The 17,265-nt window shown below is 33.1% G+C and overlaps 2 protein-coding genes across 2 annotated transcripts; both read right to left on the bottom strand.

Moving 5' to 3' along the window:
• Positions 1-263: 263 nt before the first annotated feature.
• On the bottom strand, positions 264-4,838 carry LOC134246533 (uncharacterized). The gene is made up of 3 exons (XM_062728921.1): positions 4,744-4,838; positions 2,195-2,393; positions 264-1,828 (listed from the first exon to the last, which is right to left on the bottom strand). Exons 2-3 carry the CDS (start codon positions 2,384-2,386, stop codon positions 488-490), a joined length of 1,533 nt encoding a protein of 510 aa, XP_062584905.1. The 5' UTR covers positions 2,387-2,393; positions 4,744-4,838; the 3' UTR covers positions 264-487.
• Positions 4,839-10,845: 6,007 nt separating this feature from the next.
• Positions 10,846-15,752, bottom strand: LOC134246544 (uncharacterized). Its single transcript, XM_062728931.1, has 5 exons — positions 15,231-15,752; positions 14,402-14,604; positions 14,120-14,302; positions 12,255-12,437; positions 10,846-12,012 (listed from the first exon to the last, which is right to left on the bottom strand). The coding sequence occupies exons 1-5, from the start codon at positions 15,352-15,354 to the stop codon at positions 11,086-11,088; spliced, it is 1,620 nt and encodes a 539-aa protein (XP_062584915.1). The 5' UTR covers positions 15,355-15,752; the 3' UTR covers positions 10,846-11,085.
• Between the last annotated feature and the right edge of the window lie 1,513 nt (positions 15,753-17,265).

Consider the following 17,265-nt stretch of genomic DNA (forward strand, 5'->3'; position numbering starts at 1 on the left):
TTTATATCTAAGTATAATACGAAACCGCTAAAAAGTGTACATGTATATAGAAATACAAACTTTCCTTATATAAATCAAAAGCTGGTAAATAAAATAATCACATAGATATTGATACCATTCTTCATAATTTTATTTTTAAGTTCAGTATTTAAAACAACAGAGTCAAACTCAAATTAACATAGTTAAAGAGCATAATTTATTTAGAAAACAAAGCAAATATACATTAACCATCAAAACCCCCTATATTTCTCACAGTAAGAAAGTAAAACAATTATCATTTATTATTTCATGTCTTTCAAATTTTACATTACCTCCCTCCCCCCCCCTCTCTCTCTCTCTTACTAATTGTGATACATGTGTCATATTACATATTCATCTTTTTCAAGATAATTTTTTCTACTTGGGCAAGTTAATATTGTATGATTTTCTTTACTGGGAAAAAGATTTTTGTCCTTCAAATTTGAGAAATAATTTCCGTTTGTCTTCTTCATTTTTTAACAATGTCCATACCAAGCTCTTCACAAAGTGCTTTCACTGCATCTTTTATTATTTGGTGATTTTGAGCAAGGGCAGCCGTGGCTGTCGGGACAGGCAATGGCATACTGCTTTGACTCTTCTGTATCTTCTTTTTTAATGCCATTTTTATTGGGGTAGTTGGTGACCTAAACGCAATAGGTTCCTCTTGAATAGTTGCAGAAACGATGGTTCCAAAACTTTCCATAATATATTGGTCTGGTTTAAACGCAGGAGGTGTAATTTTGAACGAACTTGGAAGATTTTCGTAGGTATCGAGTGAGAACGCCGGTACCTTTCTGAAAAGAACAACTGATAAATCTTTAGCATCCAGCTCATCTTGACATTTTTTACGCAAGATTTCAAGTTTTTTAATTTCTTTGACAAAATCGCCAATTCTTGAAGTAATCATCTTTTTAGTTTCTTTAGTAGTTGCCTTCATTTCTTCGGCCTTATTTAGAATGGTTGTTCGCATCTTTTCAATAAAATCTTTAACGTCCTTCATCACGCTCTCTGAAGCTTGCTCCAGTTTTCCTAGTTCTTCAACCAGCTGCTGTTTTGCGTCCTCTCTTTGTTGGATATGGCTCTGAATGAGATCTAAATCACTTTCAATCATAGCTCTTTTGTTTCCAAAAAAATCGGTTATATCTCCAATTCTGTGTCCAGTATGGCTAGAGATCAGACACTGCGAACATATTGCTTGATTGCAATCCTGACAACATAAATCCACTGTTTTAGATGTATGTTTAGGACAAGCAACTTTCTCAATTTCCTTCATGGTAACGGAAGCAGCTTTCCGTTTCACACCTTTTTTCGTTGAAGTATTAGGTGTATTTGTCGATGTCGTATAACCAGGTGTTGGGGCATTTGAAGTTAATGGCGCATAACCAGGTGCTGGGGCATTTAAAGTTGATGGCGCATAAAAAGGTTTTGGAGCATTTGAAGTTGATGGCACATAAACAGGTTTTGGAGCATTCGAAGTTGATGGCACATAAAACGGTTTTGGAGCAATTGAGGTTAATGGTACATAACTAGGTTTTGGAGCATTTGAAGTTAATGGTACATAACCAGGTTTTGGAGCATTTGAAGTTAATAGCACATACCCAGGTTTTGGAGCATTTGAAGTTAATAGCCCATAAACAGGTTTTGGAGCATTTGAAGTTAATGGCACATAAACATGTTTTGGAGCATTTGAAGTTGATGGTGCATGAACAGATGTTGGGGCACTTGTTGAAGTCGATGCAACATCAGGCGGTATTATACATGTGGTGACGGGGATATTATCACGGAGATCTAGTTGTATGGAAGGTTCCATCTTATTGAATAAAAGGTAGAAATAAAATGATACAAACATATATGTATATTTGTCAGTCGATTCTGTTTTCAATACTATCTTTTACACTAAAGGAAAGAAAATGACACTCATTTTTTTTTAAAAATACTGAAATCAAACATTATTAAATGATGCACTCAAAGGCATTTTGAGGTTCTGCATAATTTTATTTGACAGTATTTCCTTTTATTTAACATTTTTGCGTTTAAAAATAAAGCAATTTGGTAAACATATACAAGTATATCTCTTAACTTATAATACTGATTTATTTACGTTTTGAAATGTTTTTAGCCTAGAAATAATAATAGTAAGTTTTATTCACTAAAATCAATACTTTAATTAACATACCTTGATTGAAGAAGTATCAATTTCATCTGAAAAAGTTAAAGACACCACGTTATGATTTTTGAAGGCATTCCCTTTGCTGTGAAGTCCTGAACAATTTTCACATAGGTTCCCACATTGTTTGCAGTGCGAGTAGAGAATACTTAAATCAGCACATACCCCACATTTAAGTCGAGGAGAGTATATAGAAGACATCACTTCCCTAATAATATCAAAAAAGAGAAAGACAACTGTGAATTCAATTTTAATAAGGAATCGTGATTTAAGTTAACAATAATGACTACTAGTTTTATGCAAGTTAATGTTTCTGATAAATAAATATTTTTTTCGGCAAATGAAAAACAAATCTCTATCTTTGGCTGCCCTTTATATGGGACAACAGGTTCAATTAGCATGCTCACAAAACTGACTTACCCATTCCATTTTACTATATGTTTCATTGTTAAATCTCAGGTTTTAATATATGTACATATACGGGCTATATTAATATAATGTTTTTTCTCCTAATGACCTCTACTAAAAATCATGACCTTGTGCCAAGGTTTCTACATCATATGATAAAAAGTCTTTTTTTTTCGTAAGCTTCTAATTTTTTTCTGTAGAGAAAATGCTAGGACAGGAAAACTATTTTACAAGTTTTCTTGAACCTGACTAGAAAAAAAGCTGAGCAGTTAATCAGTTCAATATTTTTAAAGTGCAAATGTGATCTTGAAAAGAAGATATTTAAAGATTCTTCTTATGTAAAACCTTAAGACCCGGAGGGCATGATTTGAACAAAATTATTACACTACCTGATATAGCTTTCATATAAATATGACTAATCTTGGCTTTTATGTTCTCTACAAGTAGATTTCAGAAGATTTTCCCAGTGTATTCCTATGTAAACCTTTTAATTATATATTGTGATCCCGCCCCTCTACATGGATCTTGATTTAAACAAACTTGAATTTACACTACCTAAGGATGCTTCCATATAAATATCAATTTTCAAAGTTTCGCTATTCTTGAGATTAAGACCTTCCTCCGGGTGACATTATTTGAACAAACTTGAATCTACACTTCCTGAGAGGCTTCGAATATAAATATGACTGATCCAGGCTTTGCTGTTTTTGAGATTAAAATTTTGAGATTAAGATTTTTTTCCTTTGTAAAACTTAGATCTCTCAATAAGGCCCCACCCTTCCCCAGGGGTCATAATTTAAATAAACTTGAGTCTACACTACCTAAAAATAATTCCATATAACATGTATAAATATGACTTATCTTGGTTTTACTGTTTTTGAAAGGAAGATTTTTAAAGATTTTCCCTATGTATTCATATGTAAAACTTGGATCCCCATTGTGGCCCCACCCTAGCCAAAGGGGGGGGCGTGATTTGAACTTATCTTTATGCACAATATCTGACAATGCGTCAACATAAGGTTTATGTTTTCAAGTATAGTTGTTCCTGAGAAGAAAATTTTAAATGATACTACTTGCAATAATTTTTTCAATAAGGCTAATTATCTCCCCTGTAAGAAGGCGTGGGCGCGTGGCCCTTTATTTGAACAAACTGAAATTCCTTTTGCCAAAGGATACTCTTTTGGAAGTTTTTTTAAAGTCGGCCCAGTGGTTCTAAAGAAGAAATTGTGAAATGTTAACAACGACCACAGATAATTAAGAAATTTCAGTTGAGCATTCGGCTCAGGTGAACTAAAAAAGAAGTACGTCGGACAAACCACGAAGAAAGAAGCTAAGGGTTCTATTTATTAAAGCAAACAATTTTAAATCTGTAGGTCGCTGATGGGAAATTTATTTGGGAAAGATTTTAGAAGCATTCAAACGGAAAATTTATGCGCTCAGTGTTGAAGATATGACTGCTCTTTGTACTCTGTGACTTTATATTACCTAACGTGTTTCTGTGTTTCATTCATTTTTATGTGCTTTGGTATCAAGTTCATTTCATTCTTTTTTATCGGGCCATATGTAAACATCCTGTTAAAATGCGCCCATATATCGGACAAATGCAAAAGTAGACTACACCTTTCACTGTTTCACTTTGTAAATAATTTCATGTACGTGTTTAACACAATATATATGTAATAAAAGTGCTAATTATGGGATTTTTCCACGGTAATAGAAAAAAGGTTTCTAACATTTAAGATAGAAAAAATGAATTATTCCAAAAACCCAAACTTACATCTGGTTTGGCAATTGTCGTGAACTTATTTGAACAATTAGATCTGTAACTTAATGCAAAGATCCAAGAAACTTGATGCAAAGACTGGGCAACAGTAAATATGATTATAAATACCCTCTCTATGCAAGGTTTTTTAAATAAAAATCCGAGAAGTAACGTTTTTCCATGTTATTACATGTAACAATGAATTTATTAACGTATAACATAACACACACTTTATTCACGTGTAAATAAATTGAAAACAAAAGTCTAGAGTTTTGACGCCATATTGAAAAAGGCGGGTTCAAATATACACGTGCAAACAAAGCAACATATATTAAAAGATGTGTATATGGTTACGATTATTGTATGACAAACAAATAACAAAGAATACCTTTTGGACTATCCTTATCCACGTGCGTTTGTATAAAATATTGGAAAGAGGTACAGGGTATATAGGTCCCTGCTTCTACACTCCCACCTACTTAAATATATAATATCTTTCTATATTTAGAAGGTCGCGTCATCAAGCTAACATTCTATATTTAGATGTCGTATCATCAAGCTAACACTAACCAGTTTGATGTAAGGATCATGTTGATGTGAGGTTCACGTGACCTGGTGTACACATTGTATATTATATTTTTTTGCAGTCTCGGAAGTACAACGCAATTTATGGCACGGTGTAATTCAGGGACCGGTGCCTTGTTTTTAAAATGAGAGAAAAAAGATGTTCGAAATATTGTATTGACTTATTGTTATGAAAATAATAATTCTTCATATTTTTAGCTCACCTGAGCCGAAGGCTCACGGGAACTTTTCTGATCAAAATTTATCCGTTGTCTGTCGTCGTTGTCGTTGTTGTCGTCGTAAACCTTTCACATTTTCATCTTCTTCTCAAGAACCACTGGGCCAAACTCAACTAAATTTGGTAAAAAGTATCCTTGGGTAAAGTGGATTCAAGTTTGTTCAAATGGAGGGCCACGCCCTTTTCCAAGGGTAGATAATCATGAATTTCATAAAAATTAATGGCATTTTTTAAATATCTTCTTCTCCAGAACAGCTGGGCCAGGAAATATGAAACTCATGTGGAAGCATCCTCAGAAAGTGTACATTCAGGTTTATTCAAATCATTACCCCCGGGGCAAGGGTGGGGCCAAAATGGCCGACCCAAGTTTTACATAGTAATATATAGGAAAATCTTTAAAAATCTTCTTCTCCAAAACCACCAGTCCAGGAAAGATGAAACTCATGTGGCATTTCTTCTCCAAAACCACCTGTCCAGGAAAGATGAAACTCATGTGGCATTATCATCAGGCAGTGTAGATTTAAATTTGTTCAAATCATGACCCCCGGGGCAAGGGTGGGGCCAAAATGGCCGACCAAAGTTTTACATATGAATATATAGCACAAATCTTTTAAAAATCTTCTCCAAAACCACCAGTCCAGGGAAGATGAAACTCATGTGGCATTACCCTCAGGTAGTGTAGATTCAAATTTGTTCAATCATGACCCCCGGGGCAAGGGTGGGGCCAAAAATGGCCCATCCAAATTTAACATAGGAATATATAGGAAAAATGTTTAAAAATCTTCTTCTCCAGAACTACGAAACCAGGAAAGATGAAACTCATGTGGAATCATCCTCAGGTAGTGTAGATTCAAGTTTATTCAAATCATGATCCCCGGTTCAAAGGTGGGGCCAAAATGGCCGACCCAATTTTTTCATAGGAATTTAAAAGAAAAATCTTTAAAAATCTTCTTCTCCAGAACCACGAAACCAGGAAACATGAAACTCATGTGTAATCATCCTCAGGTAGTGTAGATTCAAGTTTGTTCAAATCATGACCCCTGTTATAAGGGTCGGGCCAAAATGGCCGACCCTAGTTTAACATAGTAGTATAAAAGAAAAATCTTTAAAAATCTTTTTCTACAGAACAACAGGGCTAAGAAAGATGAAACTGATGTGGAATAATCCTCAGGTAGTGTAGATTCAAATATGTTCAAATCATGACCCCCGGGGCAAGGGTGAGGCCAAAATGGCCGACCCTAGTTTTACATAGGAATATAAAGGAAATATCTTTTAAAATCCTTCTCAAGAACCACTGGGCCAGGAAAGATGAATCTCATGTGGAATCATCCTCAGGTCGTGCAGATTCAAGTTTGTTCAAATCATGACCCCCGGGGCAAGGGTGGGGCCAAAATGGCCGACCCAGGTTTTACATAGGAATATATAGGGAAAATCTTTAAAAATCTTCTTCTCCAAAACCACCAGTCCAGGAAAGATGAAACTCATCTGGCATTATCATCAGGTAGTGTAGATTTAAGTTTGTCAAAATCAAGTTTATTCAAATCATGACCCCCGAAGCAAGGGTGGGGCCAAAATGGCCGACCCAAGTTTCACACAGTAATATATAGGAAAAATCTTTAAAAATCTTCTTCTCCAAAACCACCAGTCCAGGAAAGATGAAACTCATGTGGCACTTCTTTTCCAAAACCACCTGTCCAGGAAAGATGAAACTCATGTGGCATTATCATCAGGCAGTGTAGATTTAAATTTGTTCAAATCATGACCCCCGGGGTAAGGGTGGGGCCAAAAATGGCCCATCCAAATTTAACATAGGAATATATAGGAAAAATGTTTAAAAATCTTCTTCTCCAGAACTACGAAACCAGGAAAGATGAAACTCATGTGGAATCATCCTCAGGTAGTGTAGATTCAAGTTTGTTCAAATCATGATCCCCAGTTCAAAGGTGGGGCCAAAATGGCCGACCCAATTTTTTCATAGGAATTTAAAAGAAAAATCTTTAAAATTCTTCTTCTCCAGAACCACGAAACCAGGAAACATGAAACTCATGTGGAATCTTCCTCAGGTAGTGTAGATTCAAGTTTGTTAAAATGACCCCTGTTAAAGACCAAAATGGCCATTTACCCTAGTTTAACATAGTAGTATAAAAGAAAAATCTTTAAAAATCTTTTTCTACAGAACAACAGGGCTAAGAAAGATGAAACTGATGTGGAATAATCCTCAGGTAGTGTAGATTCAAATATGTTCAAATCATGACCCCCGGGGCAAGGGTGAGGCCAAAATGGCCGACCCTAGTTTTACATAGGAATATAAAGGAAATATCTTTTAAAATCCTTCTCAAGAACCACTGGGCCAGGAAAGATGAATATATATGTGGAATATCCTCAGGTCGTGCAGATTCAAGTTTGTTCAAATCATGACCCCCGGGGCTAGGATGGGGCCAAAATGGCCGACCTAAGTTTTACATAGGGATATATAGGGAAACCTTTTAAAATCTTCTTTTTAAGTACTTCAAAGCTCTGATTAGTGATATTTATATGGAATCATCCTAAGGTAGTGTTTATTCTAATTTGTTCAAATGATGAACACCTGGAGGGTGGGGAGTAAATTTAAGCCCTATGTGCTAAGGTGAGCGCTGTGGCCCCTGGGCCTCTTGTTTAATGAAATAATTGTTTGCTTTACAAATTTCTACGGCCATCTTACATGTATCGATGTACATTTTTAGCGGCTTTACACATTTTCAGGCATAATGAAAATTTCATTAATATTATAGAAAATGTATAGTGCGGAATATATTCGTACATGAAATAAAGTGCACTTTGACCTCCAGATCTTTTCCCTCCGTCACCATTTTGTCCATGGTTTGTTCCATCTTTTTTAGTTCTTCAACCAACCCTAACAAAAAATACTTTAGTTAACTTTAGTACCAAAGTAAAAGCTTTGGATCTTTGATTTACTTCAGTGAAAACTTTGGATCTTTGATCGACTATATAGTAAAAACTTTGGAACTTTAATTTACTATAATGAAAACGTTGATTGACCATAACAATGACTTCGGAACTTTGATGTAATTATGATTTCATTCCATTTTTTTTTTTATTTTGTCATATTTCAAGGTAAAGATTCATAAAAGATTCCGTGATTTTTTTAAAGGAACTTTACCATTGCTCTGAAAGAATAATGTACAATTAATGAATATTAATGTAAAGGTTGTTAGTTGTACCGAAAAAATTTTGTTTTAATGTTAGACAAATGTAAACTAGATATTATCTAATGGAAGAAAAAATAAATACAAAATTATATGCGGCATTTAAAATGAAAAAATAAATAAGCTTAATTAACCTTAATCAACCATAGATTAAAAAAATTTAAATGTTAAAAATTGTATTTTATATATATATATATATATATATATATATATATATATATATATATATATATATATATATATATATATATATATATATATATATATATATATATATATATATATAGCCCCAACCAACCCCTATTGATCCCCTAAAACGGCTTAAATATATATAAAAAAAATTACTTTAAAAATTATAAAGGTTTTTAAACTGATGAAAAAGTTTGAAATTTGATAAAGTATAGTGAAAACTTTGAAAGTTTGATCAACTATAAATATAATTTTGGAACTTTGATTTACTCTGTGAAAACTTTGTATCTTTGATTTACTACAGCAAAAATTTTGGACATTTGATTTAATGTAGTAAAAACTTTGCAACTTTATTTGATTTACTATAGTGAAAACTTTGAAACTTTAACTTACTTCAGTGAAATCTTTGGAAATTTAATCTACTATAGTAAAAACTTTGGAAGTTTGATTTACTATTTTTAACAAACTATATTTAGCTTTAGTTTACTACAGTATTTTTTGTGAAGGAAATGTAAATTCACTTCTCTCTTTGCTTGATATGGTTCTGAGTGAGATCTAAATCACTTTCTATCATAGCTCTTTTTTTCGAGATAATCAGTATCATCTTCTATTCTGTGTCCAGTATGGGCAGATGTTAGACACTTCGATCCAGTATGGACAGATGTTTGACACTGCGAACATGTTGCTTGACTGCAATCATCACAACATAAATCCACAGTATTAAAATAATGTTTAGGCCAAGAAGCAATCTTCATTCCCTTCATGATAACTGAAGGCTTTGCTCTCTTTTTATTTTCTCTCTTGGTTCACTTCTCCGAAAAAAAATATTTTCTTATTTACTAATTTATTGAAAAACAAACATAAACAATAATAATGCTGTAGGATTGTTGTTTTCGTTACGAATCGCACTTTTATTCAAACGATACAAGCCAAATGCATAAATTTTACAGGATAAACAATGCAAGGACTGGGTGGGCAAGGAGAGCCAAAGACACAAAACAACCTGTGATTCTTTGTAACGAACGTCGCATTAATCGAACATTCCCCGGTAAATGTATTTATAGTGAGTGCTAAAGCGCTCGTGCATGAAAAAAACAGTTTCTCTAGATACGAAAAATCACGGAGAGTACCGAAGTAAAAACGTAAAGAAATAAATTGTCTGTCGATGTATGATGTAGGTAGAAAATTTCAGTGTGTGTTGTGGTAAAGTGGGGGTTTTCTTCCGATCAGGTAAACTGGAAGCCTCCTTTCTATTATCACCTCAAACAACTAGTTGCGCAGGGGATGTAGCATTGCTATTGCGTGTGTGTTTATGTGTTAGTTTGCTTGTTACAGCTTATGGGCAAAATTTAAATAGAACCTTAAAATTGCACTATCAACTGTCAGCCTTCAAATATGAATTCATTTAATTTTCAAGTTAATCGGTTAAGCGGCTCTTTATTTAAATATAGCGTTTTTACCACCTCCAAACCCTGAAATTTTATGTACATGTTGAAAATACATGTACTCACTTACGGTTATTTCAACTGGTAATTTTGGGTTGTGAATTCTATATTTAGAGGTCTCATCATCAAGCAGAGACAAACTGTAGATCTCTTCCCTCGCCCGAAAAGTTTATCCTTGATATTTCAACATACATTTTGTATTCCTAGGTCCCGAGTCACGACAGGAGGCAAATCGCACATCATGTTACTCTTTTGACAAGATCTTTTAACGATATACACATTGTAATCTGTTTCTTCGCTCTCCATCCTTCGTCCGATTCAAAGTCTATACCACTCAGAAATAATCTTTTTCATTATAATTGGCTTTTTTTTTATTTATTTCCTGATTCCGTCAGCATTTTCAGAGTTTCGTTGTTTTAGTAGTTTTCCGAATGCAAAACAAAATTTAAGTCCCGTGTCACGACAGGAGTTGGCAAATCGCACATCACGTTTCCTCACGTTACTCTTTTGACAAGATTTTTTAAAACTATAATCTTTTCTAAACAAAGCGATGTATTACATTTAGTTCTAGCATCAAAGTATACAACTCAGAAATAGACATTTCAATTTTATTAGAAATGGCTAATTTTTTTTATCAATCAATCAATCTCTTCTTATCCATTAGTACAAAGTGCAATCCACTTGTCCTCCTTATCAATATGTTTGCCTTGTAAAAAATCAAGCTTTTTAAAATAAAAATTTATTTAATAAAATTTTATTAGTTAGTTGTAGCGAAAATATACATTATAAAACTTGATATCTATTCAATAAATTAAGTAAATATTCGTTTTACTTCTCTTTTGCCTTATTTTGTGCTAATAGATTTCATTTAATGATTATGAAACACATCAAGCAAGAAATTACAGCAACAAAAAAAATCAAAATATTATAAGTATATTACGTTGTACATATATTAAGTCTGTCTTTATTTCATATATCATGCTAATAAAATTTTTTAATCACTCTATCATCAACATTTAATGAATATTTTTTTCTTTGTCAGGTCTCTGAAACTTTATCAGGAAACGACTACTCGACAATGATTATATCTACAGAATATTCTTGCCAAGTTCCATATAAATTGGAAAAACGGCTTCTCTCAATATTTCTTCGTCTTGTTTTGTTGGAGCTCTTGCTGTCGAGATGAGCAATTGAGATGCATTATCAACTGCTTGTTTCTTCTTTTCTGGAATCGTCATCGGATCTGCATCGAATGCATTAGATTTTTCTTGAATAGTGGCTGGAACAATGGTACCAAAACTGTTGATAATTTCGAGATCTAATGCTCCGTGAACAAATGTCGCCGGTGTGATTTTGTAGGAACTGGGAAGCATTTGGTAATCTTCAAGCGAATGGCTCTTGTCCTTCCTATATAGAACAGCTCCTAAATCCTTTGTATTGAGTTCATCTTGACATTTTTTACGCAGGGTTTCCAATTTGTTTATTTCCTTGTTAAAATCACCCTTTCTTGATGTAACCATTTTCTTGATTTCTCTTGTATGTGTTTTTAAATATTCGACCTTTTGCTGAATGATGGCTTGCATCTTTTCAGTAATATTCTTAATTTCTTTTACCACGTTTCCGGTTGCTTGTTCCATCTTTTCTTGCTCTTCCATCATCTTTTGTTTTGCTTTCTCCCTTTGCTCTATGTGACTCTGAATTAAGTTCAAATCACTTTCAATCCTGGCTTTTTTATTTTGGAAAAATTCTTCAATATTGCCAATTGTATGACAACTATGATTGGTTACCAAGCACTGCGAACAAATGGCTACACTGCAATCCCGACAACATAAATCCAATATATATGTTTTATGTTTTGGACAAGCAGCATTTCCCATTTCCTTTAAAGTAATGGAATCCGACTTCCGCTTTATTCCTTTTTTCTCTTGAGGTTTAAACGATGCAGATGGAGTGTCATCAAGTGAAGTTTTTGAGCAATTACTTCCAAGGATTTCTTGCTGAATAGAAGGTGTTTTCTGAGAATTATAAAACAAAAGAGTAGTAGAAAAATATTTTGCTTACATTGATAATATAAATGTTACATATTCACAATTATAAAATATATGGTTTAAATTTTTTCCTTGAAGTATTCTATTAACTTACATGAAAGTAAATATTTCAAAATACATTTTTGTTTCATGTTTTGGGTAATATAATGTTGGGGTACATGTAAAAACATTTAAAAAGAAACATTCTTGATTCCAAGCATAGCATTTACCATCGGTGACGCAATATTCCTATTCTGTATGAAAGTACAATCGGATTCCTGTTTTTTCGTTTTCTTTTCTGGAAAATTTGATGCTTTTAAACCGGATGGAGATTCAATATGTGTCGTTTTGGTGAAAACATCTTTGAGGACAACTTGCTGAACTGATTTTTCTGGCTGAATTGATTTTTCTGTCTAAATAAATGAAAAACAAGCAAATTCAAATAAGTGTGGTCCCCCGCTTTAGGTGTCTTTAAGTGGATGGGATGTCATTACTAATGAGATATTGTGATAATGTTCGACCTATCATATGCCACGAGACCTCTGCAAAGAAAATAAACAGGTGAAAGTAATCACCAAAGTTAATTTAAAAAAAAAAATTATGTCAAGCATGAAGGGCCCCGTTGGGATCCGGGTTAGAATAGGTGCTTGTCGTAAAAGGCGACTAAATGGGGCGGTCCTTCGGATGAGACCGTATAAACCAAGGCCCCGTGTCACAGCAGGTGTGGCACGATAAAGATCCCTCCCTACTGAAAGGCCGAGCATAGGCTTAAATTTGCAGCCCTTCACCGGCAATGGTGACGTCTCCATATCAGTGAAATATTCTGGAGAGGGACGTTAAACAGTATACAATAAATCAATCAAGCATGAAGGTAAAGGGGTCAGACATAATATTAGTTGTATGCTCGGAAACATCTTGTTACAGGCAATTAATGTACAATTCAAGAATGAAAGACCTATCCCTCTTCTATTACCTCTCTTAAAAGTTATGAGGAAAGATTACATTTTTAAAAGTAGGTCAAACTTCAGCATCAAGGTCACACGGTAAAAAGAAAACACAGGGTACTAGTATTTAGAGAGAATTTGTCACAGGTAATACACGTACACAGGTGAAATATGAAAACTATATCTCTTCTCATTCAGAAGTTATGACTAAGGTTAAATTTAAAGAAAAATAGGTCAAAGTTCAAGGACAAGGTCACGGGGTCAAAAATCATAGTATATTTGGAAAGGCGTTGTCACATTTGAAAGCCTAACCCTTTCTCTTAAAAAAAATATGAAGAATTTGAAGTACTATTATTCTCTTTTAAAAATTAAAGTAGATCAACTACGAGGTCAAGATACAACAGGGTCAAAAACCATTGTATATTTGAAAAGATCTTGTAACAGGTAATGCACATGTGGAAAGTCCCCTATCTTTTCTCATTCAAAGTTATGATTAAGATTAAGTTTATGTGATAGACTTTCAGGCAGCTAGACTTAGGGACGGACAGACGAATAAGATTAAATGTCCCTCTGCTTTCGCAAAAGCAAAGGTCAAAAAGGCATGTAAGATGTTAAACAATAAAGATAAGAGTGAATATTTACACAAGCAAAAGGGATTTCAAAATGCTGCCATCGAAATATTCTTTCATACCGCTCCCGCTTTGTATATTGCCAATGAAACATATGGAGATAACAAACAGTATTCAAGATCAAATGTAAAATAAGAGCAGAGGAGACACGAACCTCCAAAACATCAGAGGTGGAATCAGGTGCCAAAGAGGAGAAATGGACTCTTGAGCTTGAACAAAAGTCATCCAAATATTTGAAAACTAACACACAAATCTTGAACTTTTTATACATATTATCAGTAATTTATGATATCCTCCAGGTTTTATATTATTTAAAATTGTATATAAAAACGCATATTGCATCTGCTGTATTTTAAGGATTCAAGGATTCATTTGAATAGAAAAAAAGATAGCTTTAAGCAAAAAAAAACAAAACAAAACAAAACAAAACAAAAAAAAAACCATATCTGAGTCAATAAAGGAAATAAAACGTATGACCTAGGGTATACGAAGCATATTATTGAATTTAATGTAAATAACTACCTTAATTTTCTTTATGTCATTTACCATCGGTAATACAATCTTCATTTTCTGTTTCGAATAAGAATCCGATTCAGGCTTCATCCCTTTCTTCTTTTTGGGTTTTGATGGTGTTAAACCGGATGGTGATTCATGAAGTATCGGTTTAGGGCTTTTGATAAACTCGTGCTCATGCAAGGATTCTATCTGGTTAAAATGGAATGAAATTCTAATTCAGATTTGTTAATACCTTTGAAAAATATTTTTTTTTATATTACAAGCAGTGCAGTTTGACAAAAAAAAAACCTCAAAAGGAATGGCCTTTGCTCCCTTCGGTAGAGCTATATTTATCACTTCGTGGTCCTTGAAAGCATTTCCTTTTCTGTGGAAATTGGAGCAGTTTTCGCAGATGTTTCCACATTGTTTACAGTGAGAATGGAGTGTGTGCAGATTCGAACACATTGCACATTTCAGTCGCGAAGAGTGAGTAGAAGATTGCGCATGGACTTCTGTAATAGATAGTATGGTAAATTCTGAATCATCCTTATAAAGACCAACATCGCATTGTCAAAGCAACACATAGTTTACCCACGATTGGAATTCTTAAACTCTAATATGATAATTATTAATTTCAAATTTCCTTTTCATTCTGTAATTTCTTGGTTTTCAGGTACTGACCAAATCTGCACTGAAAATTGTGCTACTCAAATAAAATCATGATTTTTTTTAACATTACGTTGTTTCAATGTTTATTGGTGCCCCTTTTCTAAAATTGAGATTTTGTTTAAAATTTTGAGTTTTCCTTTTTTCTCAAAGGATTAAGCTTAGGTACAACTTTTCCTTTAGATAGAAATCCAGAAATAAAACAAACATCAAAAGGAATCTTTCCTATCCAAAGTGAAATATTATTCGAGGGCACAGAAATATATCGAGCAGATTGCAACATTATAATGGCTTCTCTTCCCAGTGATAAGTAACATATATATATATGAGGTTACTAATTAATAGATAATGTCATAAATGATCATTTGGGACTGGAGTAAAGGGGTACATGTATAGTTTGCTAGTTTATGTCAATAAATAACAATATCTGTTATGATTACGTCACAACAAAGATTAGAAAATTAATTCGTACCTTGTTTATTCGCTGATAAGGTGGAGGAAGACTCATTGCTTTTTCCTTTTTGTGGTAGGTTTTTACTTTGTTTTGGCTGATCTTGGACCGCCTTGTCCTCAGGAGTAGCTGTTGTATTTCCCATTGATAAAAGAGATTATTCGAATGCTGAGCTGAGGTTCCACCTTTTTAAGCAAAAAACGTCCTCTGTAAGAAAGTAAATTTCGTGAGTAAATATTGTGCAACACCCCCCAGAAAAAAAATAATTCAAACGTTTCAAAAGATGATTTTATGTGAATGCATTAGAATTTTTGAAGGGACGTCTGAATAGGGCATGCCTCATATATATGTCGAATATACATTGCAATTGAATCTGCGTATGAATCATTTTTTTTACAACCAACTTTTATAGGGTATAAATATCACACTATTGTCTAACCTGTCCTGTCTAATATTTTCTTTATATTTTACACAAGTTCTGCAGTATTCAGCGAATCAACTGATATCTTGAAAAGGTGTTTTCCTCTATCTATTACAGGTATCATACAAACATCTTCTACTGCAAAATATACAAACAGACGGGCAAATAAAGATTTATACATGAATTTATATAATTAGGAACAGACAGTCAAACAGTCGGGTAACGTTGATAATAAAATCAATAATTCTTATATTGTTGGCTGTTTTATACAATTACAATGTACATTGGATTCTTCGAATCCTCTTTTAGAAGTTTTATTAAAACTCTTTATATTAATTTACATGCTACATTAATTGTGATGTACGTCTATGACATCATATAAAAGCATTATTGAAATAAATCTTTTTGTTCCTTTTCTTGAGTGTTGAGCCATTCGATTTAAAAACTTACATTTCAAGGTAAAGTCCAACAAAAACTTTCAATTGTTTTTTAAGCACGCCAAGATTTCATTTTTTTAAAAATGTTAATTCATTCTATTTAATCACAAATCATCAAATCACAACACGAATAACATATACAGCAGGTGTTTTCCTAAACCTTAAATGTTAGGAACAAATTTATACAGTTAAATATTCTAGATAAAATCATTTGGAATAACCAGTATATCGTTATTAAATATTTAAAAGCTTCAGTTAATTTAATTGACTACGTTATCATTTAAACAATTTTGAAATCAATTGACTTGAATAGCAATTAAAACAACAAATATTTCTAATCTTGATCTTGGTTATAAAGTCTTAAAGCTCTTTGCGCTGTAAATCATAAAGCCGAATTTTTTAGCAGTTCTGATTGTTACACTTGAAAGAAAAATATGTGAAGATAATGTAAAGATAATGAACAGTATTGAACTCAAAATATTCAGACAGTTTGCTAATTTTTTAGATAATATGTTTTTTTTTTTTTAAAAACTTGTTACATATTGTATTATCCTCTTGCTAAGTCTATGGCATAAAAACACACAGATCGTTTTAATAAACAACAAACCAATGGGTAATACTAGTAGGTATAAAATGGTAAAAAACAAGACCTTGGTAATCTAAGAAAGAATCTTTATGTTTTAACTTTTTTAACGAATATCATATTTATTTTATAGATGTGTGTAAAAACTAGCTGTGCACAGGTTCCATTTTCACCTCCGTATGGGGATTACGTCTTCTAGCAAATTCAATACGCAAGACCATGCTCTCTGTACGAACAATTTCCGAAAAAAAGGAAAGCTAATGACAAATTAGTTGATGTAAAAAGGATATCAAATGCCTTGTTTTATGTTAACACTTCTAAAATTCTATATTCGATACACTAACCTCGTCTGCATATACAATAAGTCTATCATCATGTCGAAAGTTGGTGTTTTTTAAATGAAAGTTATTGATAGTTATTAGATTGAATGTTATTATTTTCACAATGATCTGTATACAGAGTTTTTATCTGATCACGACAAGGAACACACGGCGGTTGGGATCAATTGACAGAGGATGTTTACTCCTAGAATACACTGATTCCTAATCTGAGTTTCTCTGTTTTTTGCTCTCCCCTCGATTTTATTGTTCAATGGATGATGAGCTTGTTTTCTGA

The sequence above is a fragment of the Saccostrea cucullata genome, unplaced genomic scaffold (assembly GCF_032062105.1).
Source record: "Saccostrea cucullata isolate Sc308-1 unplaced genomic scaffold, CSIRO_AGI_Scuc_v1 ctg3853, whole genome shotgun sequence".
Classification (NCBI taxonomy): domain Eukaryota; kingdom Metazoa; phylum Mollusca; class Bivalvia; order Ostreida; family Ostreidae; genus Saccostrea; species Saccostrea cuccullata.